This window comes from Ambystoma mexicanum, chromosome 2q (assembly GCF_040938575.1).
Source record: "Ambystoma mexicanum isolate Mex_15411 chromosome 2q, UKY_AmexF1_1, whole genome shotgun sequence".
Lineage (NCBI taxonomy): Eukaryota > Metazoa > Chordata > Amphibia > Caudata > Ambystomatidae > Ambystoma > Ambystoma mexicanum.
Window position 1 is genome coordinate 182,226,863 of NC_090924.1, and position 23,082 is coordinate 182,249,944.

General features: G+C 43.9%; 1 protein-coding gene across 2 annotated transcripts in view; it reads left to right on the forward strand.

Annotated features, from left to right (window-relative positions):
- The first annotated feature begins 292 nt into the window (after positions 1 to 292).
- The window catches only part of MYL3 (myosin light chain 3), a 169,746-nt gene continuing 146,956 nt past the window's right edge, over positions 293 to 23,082 (forward strand). Inside the window, exon 1 of one of the 2 annotated variants that reach the window (XM_069647094.1) lies at positions 293 to 613. In XM_069647094.1, the coding sequence (XP_069503195.1) occupies positions 494 to 613 (120 nt within the window). In that variant the 5' untranslated portion in view covers positions 293 to 493. The remainder of the gene's footprint in view (positions 614 to 23,082) is intronic. The other variant, XM_069647096.1, reaches the window with a different exon arrangement.

A 23,082-nucleotide genomic window follows, 5' to 3' on the forward strand; every position in this document is an offset into this window, starting at 1 on the left:
ATGGTCCCATATATTTCAGCGGGGTTACAAAATAAATATGTCTTTCTGTTGTTCGGCATATAAGGAAACTATTCTTTTTTTTGTGATCACATGAACCGGAAAAAGCTGTGAAGATATTGTCTTGCCCCATCAGAACACACACCACCTTCTGCACGAGCCACAGAGGCACGGTGCAGACGCCAGAGCACCTTCCCATGTACGTGCTAATCCATAACAATGCCATGCCCATCTGTTCAAAAATAGCAGCGCACATGCTTTGTCCTTTTATAGGAGTGGGTCTATTGTGATCTCTGGCATGTGGCAGCCACGCGAATGACACATCGTGTGACCTTCGGGGAATGAGCAGAGATAAAGTCCTTCTTGCTCCGAGAGACCTGTGCTGCATTTTGTCCCCAGTCCGAGTGTCTGCCTCCACGGGAGTCCTCTAGCCCTAAGCCTCCCGTCACTCTGCCTCATCTCTGCCCTCGCATCTCTGTCCCAGACAAAGACCAAGATGCCCCCCAAAAAGCCTGAGCCCAAGAAGGCAGAACCAAAGGAAGCACCGAAGCCACAGCCGCCGCCACCGGAACCGGAACCTCCAAAAGAAGTCGTGTTCGACCCTTCCAAAATCACAGTAGGTATCACCCATTCCCTTAGTGACACACAGGAGGAGGACGTTGCTTCATTACAAAATGCACTGCATGTTTGTGTGTTTGTGTCTCTGTACAAATGGGGTTCTCTTCGGTGTGAGTGCTTCTCTCTGTTATTCTGACTGTGTTTATGGGCCACTCCTGGCGCGTTCGTGTGTGTGTTTATGTGTTTTTGTGTGTTTAGTTGATATATGTTGATTAATGCAGCTACATAGCCAAGCGTTCATTTACTTACACGCTGTACGTGTGGAATATTTACTGCCACGGTGTGTTGCACCTGTTTTATCTGTGCTAGGTCCCATGTGATCCTGCTAATTGCCAACACAACTGAAACCTGCTCTCCCACCTCGAACTTTATAACAATCAAAATCCGTATCAAACATACTGTTGAAAGCAAGAAGGAAATGATGTGCTTCTCGCTCTGACGTTGAATTTAACGAATTCAGATCAACAAGTGTTGGCTCTTCAGCACAAGTAGAAAGATGGTTGGTATTTCTGCATTGTTAGCATGCAAACTTTCAAACTCTCCTCCCCCCTTAGCCCAGTAGAAAAGGCCAAGACACTTCTGGAATAATCTGCCCGCAGGAGGCGAGCTGAGGCTAGAGTTGTATAGAGCAAACGATGCCATCAGGAGATCAACAGAAGACTGAGCAGTTTTATAGCTCGCCACCACCAACTGGTTCGCCTTCAACTGCCTCCGGGTGGAACAATGCGCAATAAACTTGCTCACCCCTTTTCTTTTTCCAGTTTTGCTAGGTTAGTTAAGTAAGGCACATGACGAAAAATTGATTTGCCCAGAATCACGCTTAGGGCAGATTTGGATCACAGCACACTGCAATATGCTGGCATATCAACGTGTGCTGTGTTTGCCATGCAGAATAGAAGTAGCACTGGTTTCTTTTGTAATGATAATGATGTGTTATTTATATAGCGCCTTAATCCAAAGCACTTTACAGAGCACATATTTTCATACAATATCACCCAACCGAAATTGGTACTCATTTATCGACCACAGAAGGATGAAAGGCTGAGTTGGCGTTGCTGGGATTCGAACCTGCGACCTACAGATCATACTCAGATCGCAGCAGCGAGCGCTCAACCCGCTGAGCTATCTTACCGGCAAGCCGCATACATTGCAGCCACATACATTGCCGAAACGGCCGGCAGAATGAGAATTAACAGAGCGCGTCATGGCGCAATGATTGACTGTGCCAGTAGTGCAAATTACGTGCTGTCACAAATACATGTTTAAATATATACTGTCGACAAGAAACGAATGCAGCCGATCCAATAATTAATATCTTATCCGTGACACCACACGTCCTCCTTCATGTTCACGATCAGTCGCCTTCCAGTACCCAGCATTCCCCCCACTTTTCCTTTTGTGAACTCTGAATACTCTGTAATGGCGTGACCATGAAGCTAGAGTGGTAATAGGGATTTGGCTCCACAGCTCTGGGCCAGGGAAATGCTGTTGAGTTGAGCCATCATCCTGTGACCAAATGACAGCACCCTTCGTGTACTGTTGGCGAGTGTGGCATTTCCCTCCGCAAAGTAGCAAACTTCATCACTAACATGATTCACAGAAACAGTTTCTCCCCTGGGCTTCATTTGCCTTGCCACAAGATACCTCCCTTCAAATAGCAGGACTGTGACGTACACCCCTCTTTAATTTCCTTGTGAAATGCAATGGCATTCTGTGCCACTATTTGCACAAAACAACACCTATGGGCGTGATTAAATGCAGGGCTATACTTGGCTGAGGGGTCGAGGGGGGCGAAGCCGCGACGAGAGCAAAGTTTTCCTGCTTGCAAAGTCAATAGTTTAGCCACCAGACCCCATCCTTTCTCAAGCAAGCTATGCGTGTTGCGCTCTTTACTTCATCAGCAAAGGAGACTTGTTAGAATAATGCTGGTCTGTACCTGTGTTTTCTTAGCCCTCATTCACCGGGCCACTGTCTTCTACCCTCAATTCAAAGGGTTCAAGAAGTGGCCAAACGCATTCTGTGATCACATTTGTATTTATTTATTTATTTATTTGAATTCTTATTTAGTGCGCCACATGCCGCAGGCTCCAGGGCGCATACACATACCACAACAGGGCAGAAGAAGCAACATGTTAAGAAACAGGTCGGAATATATCAGCTTATCAGAAGGAATGTCAGGAGGAAGTGCTGTGCAATAGTTGTGCTGCCCTGTTTAAGACAGGAATGTAATTTGGCAAGTGCACCGTAACAAATCATGGTCATCACCGGCAACATTAGCATTGTTCATGAGAGCTCAGTTCTCATGCACTGCTTGCGATGGGCTGCCTTTTCAATTGTGAAAACTCCGTCCACAATGCAAACGTGAGCTATCCACCAGAGATATCTATCCAAAGGACTAACATATCCATTGATAACGTGCACATCACAAACCCAACCCCTCCCCAGAGACATGTATCAGACCTTTGCTCACCACACAATGAAGGATTAGGCCAACACTGCCATGCACGTTACCACTTTCCTCTGAGGAACGTCCACTTTTTAGGACGAATCATTGCAAGAAAACGCATAAGGATGCAAACAAAATACTTCACAGAGCGTTTTCCTATGGGATTGCCCCATTATAAAACGCTTCTGTGAATCAGGCCCACAGTGTCAATTTAAATGTGATATTTGCAATCAAATACAGTCATACCTCACAGCTGCTCAGCAATTGCTTACGTTACACTCTGTGGCGTGGCTGGTCCTAGGGAGATTGAAAAAGTTTGCTAATTTGGTCAGAACCAAAACATGCAATGTTATGGGCATTAAAAGATTTATGGGAAACGGTACCGTGACATGCAGCAAAAGAGACACATTGTCAATGGTTAATAGCACATGAAGCATACTCCCTTCTTAGATAATATTAGATGGTTTCCATCCAGATTCCAGATTCACAAGCAGAAAGTGGTAATGCACAACTTTCAGATGTGGACCAGCTACTTTTTTATGTGCTCTGAGGGTTCCACACACTCTCTCAAATATGGCTTTCACGCATGGTGCGGGGCCGGACGTGGCCGGTAACGGGCCACCAGCCCGATCCATGGTAGGCCTGTGCAGGGGGTCAAATCTTTTTCTCCTTGCACAGCCAATCTCCAAAGGGGACCAAAACACAATGAAAAGAAGATGTCCGCCAGCATAGGGAAAAGGGACTAAGTCCCTTTTTGATTTCTATGGTGGCCGGGATTGGAAGCAGCACAGAATCCAGAGCTCAAAGCTCCAGTCTCAAAGGTAAATTGGGAGTGCGGAGAAGGTGGGGAAGGGGTTTGGTTGTTTTTGGGGGTGGGGGAGGTGGGGTCGCAACAAGGAGAGGCTCACTGTTGCCTCCCCATAAAAAAAAAATATATAAAAAAATGGCTCCACACAGAGCAGGGCATCGGGTGGCTGGAACCAAGGGCAGAGACTGTATATTCTTGCCCGTAGTTCAGGCCACCTGAATGGCTAATGGCCCTTCCCCGGATTCGAAGTTTAAATCAGATTTAGGGCATTGTGCATTACATTATGATATGTGGGGTATTTTATGAGGTTTCCTAGCTTGCCACAAAACATGGGGCTATACACAAATTGGGATCATTTGCTGAAGGCAAAATCAGGGCTTAGTGCTGCACTAGGGGCACACTTTTTCTACCTTATTTGTATTGCATTGGTGGTTGAGTGTAATCACTCACAATAGACTTACCTGTCACCTGAAAATGATGTATTTATAACATGGGGAAAAGCATGATTGTGCTTACGGAAATAATGTGTCATGCAGAAAATAGCCACGCACAGCCTTCGTTTTTTCATAGGATACTTTCGAGATTGTCAGCAGATCAGAATAAAAGCACGCACAGGAATACACGATATGCAATCTTTATACATTAAAATCGACTGAGAACAAAGAAATATACTCTCAACTATCGGCAAATGCCGGTTTTACAATCTGCAAAAAATGATGCCATGCACTTATGCAAGTAGCCCTTTTAGAACACTTTCTGCTTCTCTCACCTAGGGGGAGATTTCCCTTTGTCTGCCAAGAGAACTATTGCAGCTCTCTCCCCCTACCCTAAACTTGGCAGAAGACACTGTGAGAACAACCTTGAGGGAAGCAGTTGCTCTTAGCTCTGAGAGCGGTAACTTGTTTTTTTATTATTATTTTATTTTTGCCAACTAATCTTGCATAGAGAAATGCACTTCACTTCATCAAATGGAGACCAAATAGACTTCCCTGATGCCTGATATGATTTTCTTTTCCCACACACAACACTCACCCTAGCTATATTCTATCGCACACAAAAACAATAAAAACAATGAAAAAGGGCAATTACGGGGTCCGGCGGGGCTGGAATACCCCAGTAATTGCCAATTTGTGGGTGCCGAATTTTCATACCGGTATGGAGGTAGCCTTGCCAGTAAAACCGGCAAGACTACCTCCAACCTCGTAATGATGCCCAATATATTGAGACCAGCTAAGCCACTCCCACACATGTACTATAGTATCCATCCAACCACACCTGGAATAACATCATTATATAACTGTACAACCAGCTTAAATGCCTCAGCCCTGGTAGGTGCATCCAAGCAGCACTGGCACAGAAGGCTCCCCGTTGCACACACATGTCTCCATGTGCTTGACATAGAACTCCCAGAAAAAGACACCCACCCAGAGGTCAGGGGAAAGCAAGCCTCGACGTAACAGCAAATCTATCTTGCATGTCCCAACTCTTCCTAATAACCCAACCCAACACACGTTCATAAAAGTCAACAAAAGCACTTGGAGACCGCACAAAATGGTGGGTGGTATAAACCCAGTGACATAAGATAACATGACATAAGTTAAAATAAAATAGCATAAGATAACACTACATGGCTTTTTTTTCATATGCACCAAAATAGAGTGGGGATATTTAGGGCCCGATTCATGGAATGTTTTGCATGGTGCAAAGTGGCGCTGCACTACCGACACAAACCCTGGTTTGCGCTGCTTTTTTATCCTCCCTCCCACCCCCAAATCCAAACTCTCCACACAACCCTTCCAATCCATCCCACTTCCTCAAGATCTCCTTACCTTCTGGGCTACTCTGCCTGGGCCGCACAGCTTCCTGGAAATGGAAGAGGGGTTAAGAATGGAGCCCCTCCTTCAATTTCCATGGCAACCCTGACACTCCACGGCCACGCAGTGAACGAAGCAGTGAGGGTGTTTTCTTTTTTTTACTATTGCTGTTAGCACCTCTAGTTGGGAATAGCAATAATCCCCCATTCTATGGGCTTCACCAGCCCGGTTAAGCCACCGGGCCCGGCATTAAGTTGGGCTCTGGGCCGTTAGCAGCCAGTGAAGCATGCAGAATACAGACTTATGTACTAAATTAAGAACAGTGTTCCTGACTAACCTGTACATATTATGCATTTGACACATTACGCAATTGTAGCCTCCACCTGTTCTGACCACCATTCTGCCACACTGTAAGATAGCCATAGCAGGGTTCAGAGAAAGAGTAACAAAGGACTGCCTGCGCATAGCTGTGGGTGTATATGCTTGTGCACCTTGGACCTAGCAGGATGGTCCACCTCATGCTGGTTAAAGGTTCACTCTAGGACTGGTTCAGCGAGCAGAGACAGCCACAGCATATCTATTCAGAAAGGTGAGGGGGTAATACAGCAACAGGTTGCTCCATCAGGGCATTTGCTACTCAGAGAGCATGCTGCATATTGTGAACGGAGGATAGCACAGGGGCAACGCGCTGGTCTTGGAATCAAGACCGCGCAGAGCAACAATGGTTCAAATCCTGGAATGTGTGCTTAGAAACCAAACTCAGGTATGGTATTAGGCGCGTTATAAAAATACCAATAAATAAATATACTGGTGCTGGGTGTTGTTTACATTCCTCTACAGTGAGTATGCCGAGTTGATCAATGGACATCCACACTCCAATATGTAACCTATTATGTGTGTCTTCTAGCCCCACCACCAGCTCCCTTTGATGTTTATTGGGCATAACAATGACACCCCGCCCAATACCCTCTCTTTCCTGGGAGCTTATGAGTCAGACTTTAATTCCTTTAGGACCTTCATTCTGTGATGGAACAACACTTTTCATCGTTGCTCCCTATTATGAGGCTATATCTATATACATAGAGGATATATAACACATAATACATACGTTGTTGCAGCACAGAATTACACTTTTCTTTTTTTACATAGACCTCAGAATCAGGCCCTAAGTACCTTGTGCCCCACACAAGGAAGTTTTCTTTCTCCGGCTGTTTTCTTACTAAGAGGATAACACTGATAATTGTTGGTGGCTTGCTTTTACTTAAACCACATTCAAATGTGGTAAATGATGATTGTACATGAAGGATATCTAGTCATCATATAGCTGGAATAAATACAGTTTTTGAAAGATTTTGGGCCTCATTACGACCCGGGCGGTAAGGGATTACCATTACCGGTAAGGGCACTGGTGCCGGTAATCCCTTACCGCCCAATTCCGAGGTCCCTTTGCGGGTCCTCCCTCAATGGCTGGTTTTACCAGCCGTTAAGGATGGTACCCGCAAAGGGACCTTGGAGGTAATTACGGTACCGCAATTTGCGGTACCGTAATTACCGCCTTGCCCATTTCCATTGAGCCGTATGGGGGCAAAAATGGGAATGTGGAAGGGCCAATGGTGAATGGGGAATTACCGCCCCGCCAACCTTGGAATGGGGCAGTAATTCTGCCATTCACCATGGCGGAATCAGTAAGGTACCGGCGTCAACCATGGCGCTAATAGCGCCATGGATAACGCCTGGGTCGTAATGAGGCCCAATATGTTCCTAACTGCACCCCGAACACTATTTCGCCTTTCTTTCCACATATCTCAGGTTTGGATTCAGATTAGTAAAGGAACGCAGTCATGGAACATGTAGGAAGTCTGTTATATCATTAGAATATATGGAAGCAGATTGGTGGAGTCACCCGCTTTATGGCTAAGTGCAAATGTCAACCCCTTAACATGATTCTCAAGGTGTACTGTACACAAACAAAAACAGCCACTAAACATGGCACATCACAATGGGGGTGTTCTAATGTTGCTTAACTCCAAGAAATGGGCAATGATGTTCTTAAAAAGCTCTTGTACCGAGATCAGCTTCATATTATGGGTTGCCTGTCGAGCTAGGTTTGAGTTTCCTGGAGGACAAGTTGCGACTAGAACCAGACATGCATTGGCTATGCATATAGTCAAAGACCGGGGCGACTCTAACACAAAGCATTACCAAAGAGCTGCCAATGGAGAATGGCTCTCATAGAATCCCTTGGCTTCAAAATATCAACAAAAGCTTGGGTGAACTCAATGCACAAACACTTTTCTTCTCACCTTGAACGTCTCGTGATAAAGAGATTTGTGAGTCCAGAGAGCTTTTAACGGTCGATATGCTGTTTGTTCCACTCCAGACACTTTACAGGACTGCTTCCCATGGAGCCATAAGACATATGGGAAACGGCTCAAAGCCAACACTGCAGAATGGAAAGGCCAGCCAAACGATACCAGTTGTCCTTTATGTAACAGACCGATTGCAGATCTGCTTCCCTTTGTAGTATTCTGTGCACATTAGGAAGAGAACAATGGTATTGGTTTTAAGACAGTTGGATTTCCTTCAATGTCGACCAGCTTTATGTTATGTCTTTATGATGGCCAACTCACCTTGCGGTGCTCTGGCCTTTTTGTTATGTCTTAGACAGGTACTTAAGTTAAGAAATAATCATACTGGTGCTGTATGTACTTTTTAAACCTTTTTACAAACTGACATTTATTGTATAAAGTGTTTATGTTATACGTTTTTTATAAAATAATTAATTCTGCAATAAACAAATGTGATTGATTGATTGGAGGAGCAGAGAGTGAGAGAATGCATTATCACATAGGTCATAATTACAAATGATTTTTCAATGGGATTTCCCATTCAAAAAGGCTTTGTGACTCGAGCCAAGAGACTCTGCAGGTTCCATACGTGTACATCTAAGTCAATTTACAAGGAATTGCGGTGTAGAAACTGCATGCATGATTTTGTGTATCCAAGTATGTAGGCATGTTTGTTAGAGTGAAGACTGCCCTACTGGACATTTGATGGTGTTGTAAAAGAGATTACAAAATAAAGAAAAAATAGCAGTATAAAATGCTTCCTAATATACATGAAATAGGGTATTTAAAATTCCAAAGAAGACCCCATGCGATGAACCTTCGCTCAAATATAACAGTTTGTGCCCTCTGTAACATAAACCCGCACAAAAACTGCAGACGCGCGTGAAAATAATGGGAACCAGGTTTTGCATTCCTTCTGGGCTTTCCCGCTGTCTCCATTTGAAGAGTGTCGCTGCTGTGACCCCTCCCCCACCTCTGGCAGAACATGGTCTGTAGTCAATTCCTTTTGTCAGCAGGTCCAGGGGACCAATTAAGGTTCATTTTGTATGGGAGCCAGGCCAGCAAGTCATGTGGTTCTAGGCGCAGAGGCGCTTAAAGCAGGCCACTGCCAGGCCCACCCCACTTCTGTTATCAAAGGCTAGAAATTCAGGAAGCCTCGGTTCTCCTGTGAAGTGGCTTCTGCAATTACTGCGGGGCAGCCAATGGTCCACGGGGACAGCCGATGAGAGACGTTGAAGATCGGGGCAGGCAGCTTGAAATGCATTCCACGAGCTTCCTGCTCGCAGAATGGCTTACAAATGGTGACATCTGAAGCTTTGCCACGTGATCATTGTAGAAGCCTACACATGCAACTAGGAAACAGATATGAAGAACGTGCCACTTTCAGGCCAAGGTTGAAGGAACTCGCTGGGGCCATCCAACTGGCCTGCATTCTACCCGAGCGGAATAAAAACGTAGCCTAATATTAAATAATATGAACAAAATGCAACTAAAGGCTTTGAACTTTATGAAAATCAACTTCAGAATGTGTAATGAAAGCAACCGAGATACAGGCATAAAGTCCTTGTCTCTCTCACTCTTTTTCCTTCTCTCTCTCTCTCTGCATTTCTACAACATATTGTGGGTACACCAAACACCTGATAATGTGTGTATAACGTATGTTTGTAATACAATCATTAAGCATTCACATAACTAAAACATATTGCATTTGCTAAAAAAATAAAAAATAAAACTAAACGTGCCTACCTCCATACCAGTAGGAACGTCTGCCAACATGTATAATAAAAAGAGCTTAGAAACATGAAAAAGATCCATAAAAATGATTTAACAAAGACACATTACCAGATAATATAGCATTGTAGGTGGAAGACATCATTGACTATATCAAATAAGTTACAGCAAAAAATAGAAAAAAGTTCCAGAAGTTCAACGTAACTATGCCACTTGTAGAAGTGCAGGTAATACCGCAGCAAGGGCATATCTGGTTAACAGAAAGTCCAAACAAATCCACTAAACGTAGTGAGTATAATATAGAGATTGAAACACTTGCTATTAAGTCTCTCTCTCTAAGCACTGCAAACAAAGTGAGAAATGCAAAGGTAAAACCGATGAGTGTCACACTCTCTGTGCTGGGTCAGGAGAAGGGCACAGACTCTTATGGGCATTTTAGGTAAGTTTAGCTGAATAATAGTCAAAAAGGCCTGAGGTGTTCCCTACCTAAATAATAACGAAGGATCTCTTCAATCATCTGTTTCTCAATGTCCAAAAGGAATCAGTTTATGTTCCAAAACTATTACTATGAGACCCTATCACTTATCTTAATAAGATAAAGGCAGGAGAATGACCCCCTTCTCCTGCTTCTTGCTCCCAGCTCCTAGCACTGGTTCTCTTAATATATGTTCTTTTCTTTGGCCATTCTTATCATCAGTTCCAACAGTCATTTTCTCACTGTAGATAGTTTGTATCCCACTTTTGGCAAGTCTTTACTTTTTTCAAATTGTTTGGTGGTATAGTTTATGTATGCCTTTAACATTTGATATTCTCTTTTTTTTTACTTCACACTCTTTTGCTTTGGCTATCTAACAGCAGGGGTGGACGGGCAACCAACAGAGGCCCTGGAAATTATTTTCAAAGTGGCCCCATGTTATACATTTTTAACAAGCTCAACCCTTTTCCTATGGAAAAATGTGGAAATACCGAGAGATGTAATTTCACCAAAATGCCAGGGGTAGTGGAAGTGACATCACACAACCATTGACTTCTGATGACATCACAGGAAGTGGTGTAATTTGACCCCGCCGCCAAGGGACACCACAGGAAGTGATGGCACATGACCTTACATCCCCTTGACAAAACCGGCAGTGGCATCACATAGCATTGTTCCTCAGCACATTAAGAACAATTTGGCTACAATATCACTGTAATATGATATACATTTCATCACCATATGTAGTGATCATATCAGTGTGTACAGACCCATATTACCAAGATATTCTAGTTGTGTGGCCACCAAATGGGATGGTACCATGTTCCCATGCCCAATGGACCTTGGCAAATAGCCATTGGGTACTGGTTGCAGCCAGTGTAAAAATATTCTAAACAATTTGGGAGACTGGGACGTTTGGCCAGACGTAGCAAGGGAGACAGCAGGGGCCTTAGCTGTGACCCCTAGCCACCTCTAAATGATGTCACTGGAAATAACACACACAAGAAGCCCAGCTTGCTGCGGCCTACCAGGAAATCTCCAATGTTCCCTATAGGCCAGTCCACCCCTGTCTAAGAGGCTAGCCTTTCTTTCCCAAATAGTAATCTATTCCATGGGTTGTCCCGTTTTTTGAGGACCTCTTCCCCTCTCTCATTTGTATTCACATTTAAAAGGTTCTATCTCTTTCATGCAGGTCTCTCTCTGAGAACATTATTCTTTCCTTCTTTATTTGATCAAAGTTCAGATTTAATAAATTTGTATGTTGTATTTTATTTGGTTTTATATAGCTCATTACAAGCACTGAACATAGGAACAAGCACAGTACAAATAAAAAATTAACATTTAACACACAGAGTATTTCTGTGATTGCAGTAACCCTCATTGACCAGACAACAGAAGGTGGGATCGCGGAGAGACTTGAAAGAGTGAGTAAACAGTGATAGAATGGAGAGAAAGTGGAAGAGTGTTCCAGTTCAAGGGAGCTAAAAGAGAGCAAGATCGCAAACGAGATTGAACACAGGGGGGATAAGGAATTATAAGCAGATGGTGTGAAGCAGAACGGAGTGGGCGAGTAGGAAGGCACAATAAAACAAGAGAGGAAAGATAGGGGGGAGTAAGAGCATGTAGAACTTTAAAAATGAAACATACAAAATCAAATTTTACATAGTGATGAAAGGAAAGCCAGGTTAGTCAAGGAAGAAGAGACAGAGTCACGAGGAGCAAGAGGACAGAAAGCATGAATGGAAGCATTAAATACAGATTGCAAAGGAGCGGGACGAGATAGAGGAAGTCCAAATATGCAGAGATAGAGGAGCCGTGAGACAATTAGAGCAGTCACCAATAGCTGTGTGGCTTTAAAAGTCATAAAAAGGACAGGCTTTTTGAATATTATACAAATGAAATCGACAAGAATGGGCAGATAAGGAAATGTGATGATTGAAAGAAAGGTCTGATATGAAAGGTGGTGATGGAGAAGGAGAAATAGTAGATGAAGTAAATGTACTGTACTTCTATTTTCCTCCTCTCCAGGAAATAATGTTGTTCCTCTCAATAATCTATCACTCTTCTCCTTTGAAAATGGTAATCCTTTCATGTCCAATTCTCCTTCCGTGAACATTATGAATATCACACTTTTTTTTTCATCACAGTCCACAAATAGTAACTCGTCTTTGGTACTGGGAAGAGTTATCTATTTTGTGTTACCTTACTTGTCATTCTTCCCATGCCTCACCAGCCCCAGTTACCTTCTCTGTACTTCAGAAACAGTCCTCACACTTTTATGGGTCTGATAGCAGTTCCAGTTCTTTGCTGTATTAGCAAAATGGCGTTTCCCGTCGTCCCTCGCCTGCCGTCCTCGCACTTCCTCTACTCTCTTTGCTATCGCGCCAGGTAGCAGTATCGACTTCACTGGAGTCCGTGCAATGGTCTCGGCATTGTTGCACGGGTCTACTGAAGACCAAAGCTGATGTTTGCAGCTGACTAATCAAATAGCACTGCGATGGCATGACTTAAGACTCAGCAAACATTTACAGACCTTAATATCCATTAATAAATGGGCACAGAAAGTCAAACAATTCCCAAGGGCAGGTCATGCAAGCGAGGATGCATTTCAGTATTTAAGAGCCTCTGCTCCCCACCAGTTGAAGCCTGCTAATCATGCTCAGTTGGAGCAAGAGGCAAGTAGCTGAGACCAGCTATTGGCAGTCTAGAGTTTTGACTAAGCTTGCACTGGTACATTCCAACCTCTAATCCCATGGCATTGAGGAAGTGTAAGTGTAGACACTGTGATATAATGTCACATCAATGAATATGTAGCAGGGGGCCTGGGGCGTTCAGTACATTTAACCAGCCTTCACTTTGTACGGTAGAACTATGACCAAATTCTGAATCCTTAGGTCATTTTTAAATGGCACTTCTTCTTCTCTGGCTATTGACTGTGCCTCTTGGAAACCATTTGGCCTCCGGGTACAGCCATACCACTCTCAGTGGCCGTGAGGATAGTTCATAGAGACAGCAATCTGGCAACGGAGTGGATATAGAGGGAGATGGGTCATATATTCTTAAGCACAGATGAGACTGGTGTGACTAGCAGACTACATAATTCAGCAATGAGGCAAGGATTGGCCTGGTGGAATCACTACTAATGAGTTGATCCAGCGAACAAACCATAAGGGTCCACTCAGCATTAAAGGGTTGCAGGTTACTAGCTTAAGTCTACCAGGGAAGCTCTTAGCCACTGACTGACTACCCACAAGAGCTGAGAAGGGATGCATGTCTTAGATAGATTGTGCCTCATGTGGGAATTGATGAAGATGTCTAGAACAGGGGTGGTAGAGAAGCAAATCCCTGCCCATATTTGACAGGGGTTAGACTCCGGAACACCTGCAAGCATTATGCACTGCTACCCCTTTCAGCAGCGTGATGTGATGAGATAGCTCAAAGTAGGTCCATGGTGAGCATCTGCCAAATGGAGCTTGTGCAAAATCTTCCACTATATATCCCTTTACAAACACCTTTCCTTAGATTAATGAGAGGAGGTTACTGTCAAATCCAAGCAACACAAACTTGGCAGGATAACAGATTGATGTGCACTTATAAGTAGGTCAGACTGCTGAAAGAACCTATTACTGACACTCTCAAAATACAGAAGACACCAGCCACAGCTGGAGCAAGCCCACTTTTGGTGCAAATGAGGTATCAGTTTAGTCCTATCATGTAAATCATCTTGTATTATAATGTGGAATGGATTCTATTGCATGTACAGACAAACTCAGCTCACTGGTTTAACACATTAGATGCCTTAACCTAGGACTCACCCAAAGGACACAGGCTTGGATGCAGGCATGGTAGATTCAGATTTGAAAGAGACCCAAGCTACTCCTCCCTGATGACGCCTGTAAGCATGAAACATGACAGGGCGTCCTTGTGATCTCGTGCAGAAGGGATGTGATATAGTAGTTTGGGATGGACTGCTTCTTTTGGGGTGGGGCCAAGCATGATTTGCATATGGTCTTTCCCCTTTTGTAATGGCTTGGCAGGGGAAGAACGATGGTCTGGAGGGTTGCCCAGAGCAATTGCCAGAGGTTTAAGATTAATTCTAAACTTTCCAGCCATCATTTTTTTTTGCTGTAGATTCAAATGTTTAGCCTCCTGGGGTTGAAGAATTATGTGCCAATGGTCTTATGTTTTAATACAACGAATCGAGGCATAGTTGATACAGCCCAATACAGGAAATAAGATATTAAAATAGTCAACACCCGAAACGGTCAATGTTTACTTTCAGGTAAGCAGGGAGAGTGAAGGATGGTTAAACAGTCAGACATGTATTGTCATCCGATACGAAGAGTAATGGCATTAATTACATGGGCCATGACCTTCTTAAGAATACATTTGTGCAACCCACACAAGACTTTGAAAATTATGAATGCCAACAGACCAAGCCAGATGTGTGCTTTCAGTGCAGAGTGAAATGATCCTACAACAGGAGTTGAGCAGATGTTTTGCTTTTTTACAACTTTCAAATGATCAGTGGAAATAGACATGTTATATTTCAAATAGCATCCCTTAGAAGAAAAAATAAAGTGAGGTGGACAGAAAGGTTTGTCCTTCAGTCTGCATCTGTCGTAAGCTAACACAAGGAAACAGCTGCAGGGCTGAAACGGTTTAAAGGTTCAGTGCCTGAAGCCTGTGGGTGTTGGATACTTGAGGAGCGGTCTTCGGGCACCACAGTGGCACATGCTCACGTTACCAGGGCGCGAGAGTCTTGATTTCTGTCGCATGAGACTTAACTGGGAAACGGCCGGAGGTGTTCACTTTCCAGCTTCCAGTTTCACTAGCTGTTCTTGGTCATTAAAGGTGTGAATACGCTTACGCATGAAGGCCGCCATCTCGATTCCTTCCACCGCCGTGCTGCAGAGGCCAATCTCAGCCAACGCGTTCAAAGTCAAGGGAGACACAAAGACTGTCCCGCCAATCACCCATAAAAGGCAGCGCCTCTGGAAGGAGGATGTGAATATACATAGATATGAAAAAATCAATGTGTGTTTTATATGATTTGTAAATGAATGTGTTTTACTATTTTTCGTATTAATGTTTGACATTGTTAAGGTTGAATTCGCTTTTAGCCAATATACATTACATACAACAAATATATATATAAATAGATATGTAGCTGGTGTTGACAGAGAAGAACAGCGAGAACAAGTCGTGCTTTCCATTCTCTGTCCATTGAAACACTGTGCACTTGACTTAGTCACCACCTCTGTCTTTGCACTTTCATTGCTGGTACTACACTCTGACTATTCTAGAGATTTTTCGAAATATTGATTCACCCTACCCCCCGACACTTTTGTTAGGGATGTTCTTTGTATACCCAAACGTTCCTTAAATGAGCATCCTTATTCCATCCTGGCCCCTTTCATGTATTCCCGATTCTGGAGCAACATCTTCCACCTCATATATGTGCCATCCCGGCTATATTTATAATGGCGAGTTGTCTTATTGCCCCCGTTGCTGGATTCATATCTCTGCAGTTTTTCAACCACCTCATAATATAACCCCTGCTAGTAAACATGCCTGCACTCAAGCCCAATAAAGGAATACTCTGAATTCTAAGTCGTATGCAATGAGCATAGATTCATGTAAAGGCGTGCCTCTGGTCAACTCACCAGACTTGTTTTTTTCCTAAAACAGCTGCCTCAACACCAATAGTCAGCATCCCAAAGCAAGGCCACCCAATCCTGTTTAACGCAAGAGCTTTAGACCTATGACCCTGCACACAAATGGCTCCTCCCTCCGGAAGCGCCTTTCCACTTCCCCTCCACCCTGAACCAGATGATATAAAGTACAGGTAAGGTCAGGATATACACACGTTCTGGTGATCATGCCCTAGAACCTCCATGAGGCTGTATTTGTGCTTTGTGCGCCACTTTCCCTATCGTTCACTACTCCTCCCACGCTGGGCACATGAGAGTGGCCTTGACAACTCTCCCCTGCACTTGCGCGTTTTCAATGTCTCTGGGCCCAGTAAGATCGTTGATGTTGTTGTCCCTTGTTCCCCTCCCTTGCCTCGTCGTGCGCTGAAACAATTGTGTATGGGCGCGATAAAAATAAAATATCAATATCAATATCATTTTATAAGCAGCGGTTCTGTGCTCCACTCAAATCCTACAGATCTTCAATCAAACATTATTTATTTATTGCCACTCTGGCCCTCCCCCAGGTGCATGGCTGCCAGCCAATCAAAAGGTCAAATGTATCTTTCACTGTGTTGTTACAGTTGGGGGATTTTAATTTCTGTTGTATGATGTGTATCCATCCCATCGTTTCTTCTAGAAAATTCTTAGTCAAGTCATTACGTCTCCTCCTTAAAAAAGAAGGTACAGAAAGTGCTCCAAAATTGAGCAGTTGTTTCCTCATCTTGGGTTATGAATAGCACACTACACACTCTTGCACATTGATCAATCCGAAGTGTGCAAGGTTGCTTTCTCAGTCACAAACAGACAAAGTAGTGCTTAAGTTAGCTTGTTACAGAATGCCATCTGTGAGGGCGTTCATTCCTGAGGATCTTTATTTCATTTTCATTTTGCTATGCAAAATGATGGTGGTTTTCTGTACCGGAATGTGTGCTTTACTAAACAGAGCTCATGTCCAATCGTCCATACTGTTAAGATTAGTAAACACTTGTGTACTCTGCTGGGCCTTGTCTACTGACACACCACAAGCTGCAATAAGATACAGAGTACCATGTACCTTCATAAAACAGCCTAATAAAATAAAATTATTTCCTATATCCATGGGCATACTATACGAGTACTGGCACCCATGTTCAAACTATCTTTAACTGCACTATGGCAGTGAAATATTGTGGCACAAGAGGAAATAAAGTTAAATTGCCGAACCCCAATCTGATGCCATTTAGGTTAGCCACCTTTTGTGTGTTGTTATCCAGTCCTGGGAGTTTCATCCCACAACAAATATCGAGCCTGTCTGGGATGTCTTTTGCCTTCTGCTGGGGTACCCTGGCACCTTTCCCAGGAGAGCAAGACATACCTCCACTTGGGTTTGGTAGGGGATGGGAGATTCAAATGGAACTCTGCAACATGATGGGGAATTCACTAAAGGGAGCTAATAACTGGAGTCCCTTTGATCTGAGGCAGACGGAGGAGTGGGGGAAGTACAGTTTAGCTGGGACAGGACCTAAACAGAGAAGGGGCCCACCATCTTGAATATGGCTCAGCCTAACTTCCTTCCTTTGACACACCTGACATCCCACAGACTATACACTCCCGGCTAATGAAAGAGCTATGTGAAAACCTGTTAACATAGCCAGAATTGCCCCCCTTGCTGTAGGCTTGAGGTGGACCAGTTCTCTGCGGACAAGTGACTTTATAAAGAGATGAGATTTAACCTTTAATGAAATCATCCTTGAATCTGTTTTGATAATATCTTGAAGAATCATCTTGGTACCATCTTGGAACAACTTCAAGAGGATTTCACTGGAACTTAGTTGTGGCAAAGGCAGCCCAAAGTTTCCATTCATTGGGAGAATAGAAGGACCACCAAAGAGAGTACAGACTATCTCTCTAACCACTTCTGGGGAGCACTTAAAGCAACCTGCTGGAGGAAAGCCTCACTACAGCTGGCAACTGCTACATGGAACTCTGCTTGCTGAAGTGGCATCCCTGCAAGTATCCCAGGCAACCATCCAGCCCAAACGGGCCAAAGACAGACTCACCTTTGCACATAAACCTGGTACAGGGTCCCAGAGCTCTATGAAGAGCACACACAGCTATTGTTGGCTCTTTCTTCAAAACTGTTGAATTGCTTTGAGCCACACCTAGCAATGCAAACTCCTTTGAGCCACTGAAAAGGGCCAACAGAGCTGCCTTTGAAACTTTCTGCACTTCCAGCTGCTTTGAGAGCCTTACAGTTACCCCAACCTGAACATCGCCTGCCTGTTCATAGCTCATCCAAACCACAAGCCATTGTCTATTATCAAACCGCACCACTCTGTAGGATCCAGTCAAGCCAACTCAACAATGAGGCCACATCTCTGACTTCCTGGCATCAACACCCTGTTGAGCCTTTGAGCTACTCCAACTTGAAGATCGCCTGCCTTTCCCAAGAGTGTTTGAGGCCTGGGCCACTGCTGCTTGTAGAAACACATCACTTTGTTGAATCTTGTCGGGTCAGCTTGCCACATTGAACCCGATTCAGTGCACTGAAAAGTGCCCAGAAGCCTGGCGCGATGCTCTCAGGAATCTGAAAGAAGAAAATAAGGTAAGAATCAATGGTTTGCTCACTTTTTCCTTGTGTAAAGGGCCCTAGTGACATTTAAGACCCCATTGTATAACTTAAAGACATATTCTTGAGCATTGCTTAACTTTTACAAGACTATTTACATGCGGACCCCTCTTCTTTAATGCAGAGAATTCCCCTTTATTCCCAAAGTCTGCATTATCTGAGTATATCAGTACAGGGGTGGGCTTCTAGTGTTTCTATCGTTTGTTCGTTTAATTTAAATCATAGTTTTTTGGAACCTTGGTTGGGCATTTCTTTTATTTTGGCACTTACCGGACTATTGTTGTTTTGGATGCTACCATGCTGGCTCACACCCTCCTGAAGGGTATAGCCTGCAATCCCACTATGCTGCCACCGGCGGCCAATGAGGTATACCTTTCATGCTGTACCCTTTTTACCTTTATGATTGAGGTCACTGTTGCTCTATAGTAGTGTGGAGCTGAGTAGGAGCTTAGAAGCCACGGCCCATCCCTGTTCTCCTGTAGTAAAGTACTCATTTCATTACAGAGCTGCTTTTGTGATTAGCATACACCCACTGGTTTAGGTTGAATTGATGGGATTGGCAGAAAACCCCAGAGACAGGTTGAAATCTTTGATTCACCCCTTCAGCCTGCAGCGCCTATAGCGTGACCCCAACCTCTCGTCCCCTCCAAACTCCCCAGCGATGCAGAAAAAAGCTGGTCTTGTGTGTTGCATACATTATATCCACCCTGTGGAATCACAATTTCTATCTCTAAAAGGAGGAGGATGAACAGGTTGCTGCCCAGAAGTTTTCTACTACTATGAGGTAAACTGATCTACTGTGCACATCTTGCTCAGTGGGGCCCCCTGGTGTCTGCCGAGCTACAGGATGAGTGGAAATACCCCTTCAGTAAGTACCCTGCAGATTGGCATTGCAGCACACTTTATGGATTGGTCTTACCTTGTAAGAGCTACCTTTACTTTTGTGATTTAATGGTACCTTAGGTACAAAAACAATGATAATATGTTCTCGTAAATCGCTTCAGAAGTCTTCCCCTTCTAAGCTCGGCACTCAGAGGTGCTATCTTCCAACTTAATTGTGCTCAATTTATCTAACTCGGAAGGAAGTACACTGAGTCACCCCTGCTTGATTCAAACTTGTGACTGCAGCTCTTTGAAGGCCGTGCTTAAGTCGCTTACAAATTAAACCAGCTGTCAGATGCCATTGGGTCTCATTACGAGCATGGTGGTAGCCGTGCCTGTATGGCAGGCACGGCTACCACCATGCTCTCTACCGGAACCGGCTTCCAGCGATTGGGCAATAACCGGGCCATTACGAGATGAATGGGCCGGTAATTGCCCATTCGCGGGTGGTGATATTGCCGGGCTCCCGATCCCCATTCTGCCCCATAGGGTGGGGAGCATGGCTTCGCCGGCACCGTTGATAACGGTGCCAGCGCAATTACTAGTTCTGCTCGCAGGTGCCACACAGCCCGCCAGGAACCCGCAAGCAGAACTCGTAATGCGGTGGGACGGTATGATCGGTGCATGTGCCTTACTGGCACCGTTCATATCGCCACCCTTATAATGAGGCCCATTGTGTGTTGCAGAAATCAGTCCCCATGAGTGTGACATAGCAAGGCACCGTGCATGTTCCTAATGTCTTCAGCACCAGGATGACATTGTACAAGTCTGTTGCCAGCATCAGAAGAAAGCATGATCTTCAGGTTGATCTTTTGGCCCAGCACTCACAGATATCCCTCTCAGCTCGCACACATTTCGGACTTTCCTAAGTTATTCTTCCTTTTGGGCGAGCTATATATACACTTGTTATAGTTGAGGTTTTTCTGAAACTTGTAATCTTTTCAGGGCATGGCAGTTTTTGTATAAATACAGCCACTAAGGTTTGGCGAGCCAAGAAAGGAGCGGTCTTAATTTGGAGTTTGCGAAAATCCATTTTCTCCCAAAATAAGCATTCTGACCTTAGTGAAGTTACACAATAGCATCTAAGCCAACATACTAAATGTTTAACATATGGCTAAACTATGGGAAGCAGACAGGGCACATTACAAATACTACCCAACACCCAGGCACTCTGACAAGATATACACTAATCAAACCACAAACGTCTCTTTTATTTCAAATTAATGATTATGTGTGACAAGGATCTGCCTCAAAATTCCTGATGCTGACTTTTCTTTAACAATAATCAGACGGTTTTTCTTTACATCACACACATCAACGCAATCAAGTATTCTAAGGGCTCGATTCATGGAAAAGTGTGCATTGAACCTGCAAAAAGTCCCTGCAATGAGAACTGTTTTGCACATCCCTGCGCATATGAGATTGTTTGCACACTTCGCATATTGATGGATTGTTTACCGCAAAGTAACCCTATGTACAAGTAGCGGCCGGAACGCCCACGACACACCCCCCCAGCAAAGCGAACCCAGCCACAAACACCTACATTTGTGGGATCTTGGGCCACAAACACATGCACCCCGGTAACCCAGCTCAGGGTCCCCACAAGCAAGCCAGCACCACAATGACACTATGTGGGGTACCTCGTAACCGACAACATGCTTACCATTTTTCTTAACTTATGTAATTCCACTGGTAAATCTGTATGAGGACCCTTGTAAACCGTGGCTGCACCCCGCTACTTTGTATGCACGCACCCCTAACTCCAATTAGCACCCCAACTGTGTGAACAGACTCCAAAATTCTATGTCGGACCTTACCTTTGCACCGCGATTCCTATGTGAGCGGCATACCTTCAGGTGGCGGTGAGATCGTAAACTTTCTGTGCTGATTTCCCCGATGTGACCTAGCGCGATCGGATCCATGAATATGCTTGGATATGCGCAGTTGTGGACCTGCGGTTTCCTCGCGCGGGACATCTCTCGACATGCCCACATTTTCCAATGTTCTTCCTCACTCTGCTTGTTCCACCCCCTATTTTTATAATTGCGTAGGTCCAACCCACACTCTGCGAGGAGTCTCACGCAAGATGCCCAACCGCTCACAGAGACATGCCGGCCCTGAGCAAAGTCCATACAAAGTCCGAAAAAGTCTGCAAAGTGGGTTCTGCACGCAGAATGGCCCTCAAAGTCCCTGTTCTCCCCCAAAAAATTGCATTCATCTGGCTCAAAGTGTCTAAGATAGTTTTCCCGTTTGTTTTAATTAGGAATTGTTGCTGGTGGCTAACTAATGGGACTGGCTGCTGGTTCAAAACCTGCATTGGCTAGAAAATACGAAAGGTTGAGTTGTCCATTCGGATGAAAAAAGATAAAATGTCTAGTTTTTAATGATTTTGATCAAGGTTATAACAACACAGTGTTATGTTTATTGTCATTATAAATTACTCAGTGAGTAGCAGATATGTGTATTCCAACTGGCATTGCTTGTTTGCAGATGTATGTTCATACTCTGCACCTAGGGTAGCCATGTCATGAAAAAAAGAGCTTTAATTTATAATGAAAATAAACAAAACACTGTGTTGTTATAACCTTTATCAAAATCATTAAAAACGAGAGGGGCAAAGTGAGTTTCTTCATCTGCATTGCACATAATTGGTCGCTGGCTATATGCTTGCACAGGCAAAGACATAAGTTGCATCAGGCATTCACTATATCCCAGTTATAATTACATGACAATTTCCAAAGGAAAATGAAGAAAGTATTTTCCTCTGTAACCTTTGCCCTCAAAAATGAACAAGAATCACGAAAGTTGGGGTACACGTAATCCCACCAGTTCCAAACATTCATGTCAAATTTCGAGAAGTTTCTTGAATGTTTACATATTAAAAGAACTTTGAAAAAGTGTTTTTTTGCAATTGGTCTTCCAGAGAACCACAAATAACATGTTGGAGGGTTGTGTATATTGAAACTGACCTTTCTAATGTTCCATATATGTGGCACAGGCATATAATCATGGTGCTTGCTCTTAAATTTTGCATGCAAAACATATTTTAAAAACCTCATCATCTACTTCGAAATATTGACATTTTTTATGAAACAGATTGTATCTACTGTCTATATTCAGCCAGGCACACCGAACGCTTGATACCAGGACTACACTACGGCACGTCAAAGGGTGGTGGTGTATTGAATGCAATGTTCAGTGTGAATAGTATATTATGGGCATTGGGTGTGGTTTTCTGTGTGTATTATTTATGGTGTAATATATGTACAGTGTATGGTGTGTTTTTTGTATTATGCATGGTGCATTTCGTCTATTGTGTATAGTGTGCTATGTGCATTGTCAATGATGTATTATGTTTACTGTGTATGGGTACGTTACGTGTATTGTGCATAGTGATTGTGTGGATTGCGTATGCATATAATACATAAAATACACAATACACCCAATAGCCCATGAGCAATAGATATAATGCCCCACACAGAGTACACAAAATACATAATCTACGATGCATGCAGTACACACCACTCTACACAGTACATGCAATACATGCTGCACAATGCAAGTAATACAGCATCACTGTGATATGAGTACCATTACATATCACGGTAAAAAGTGAACAATGATCGGGCACTTGGCTCTGCAATGGCAATAGCTGACAA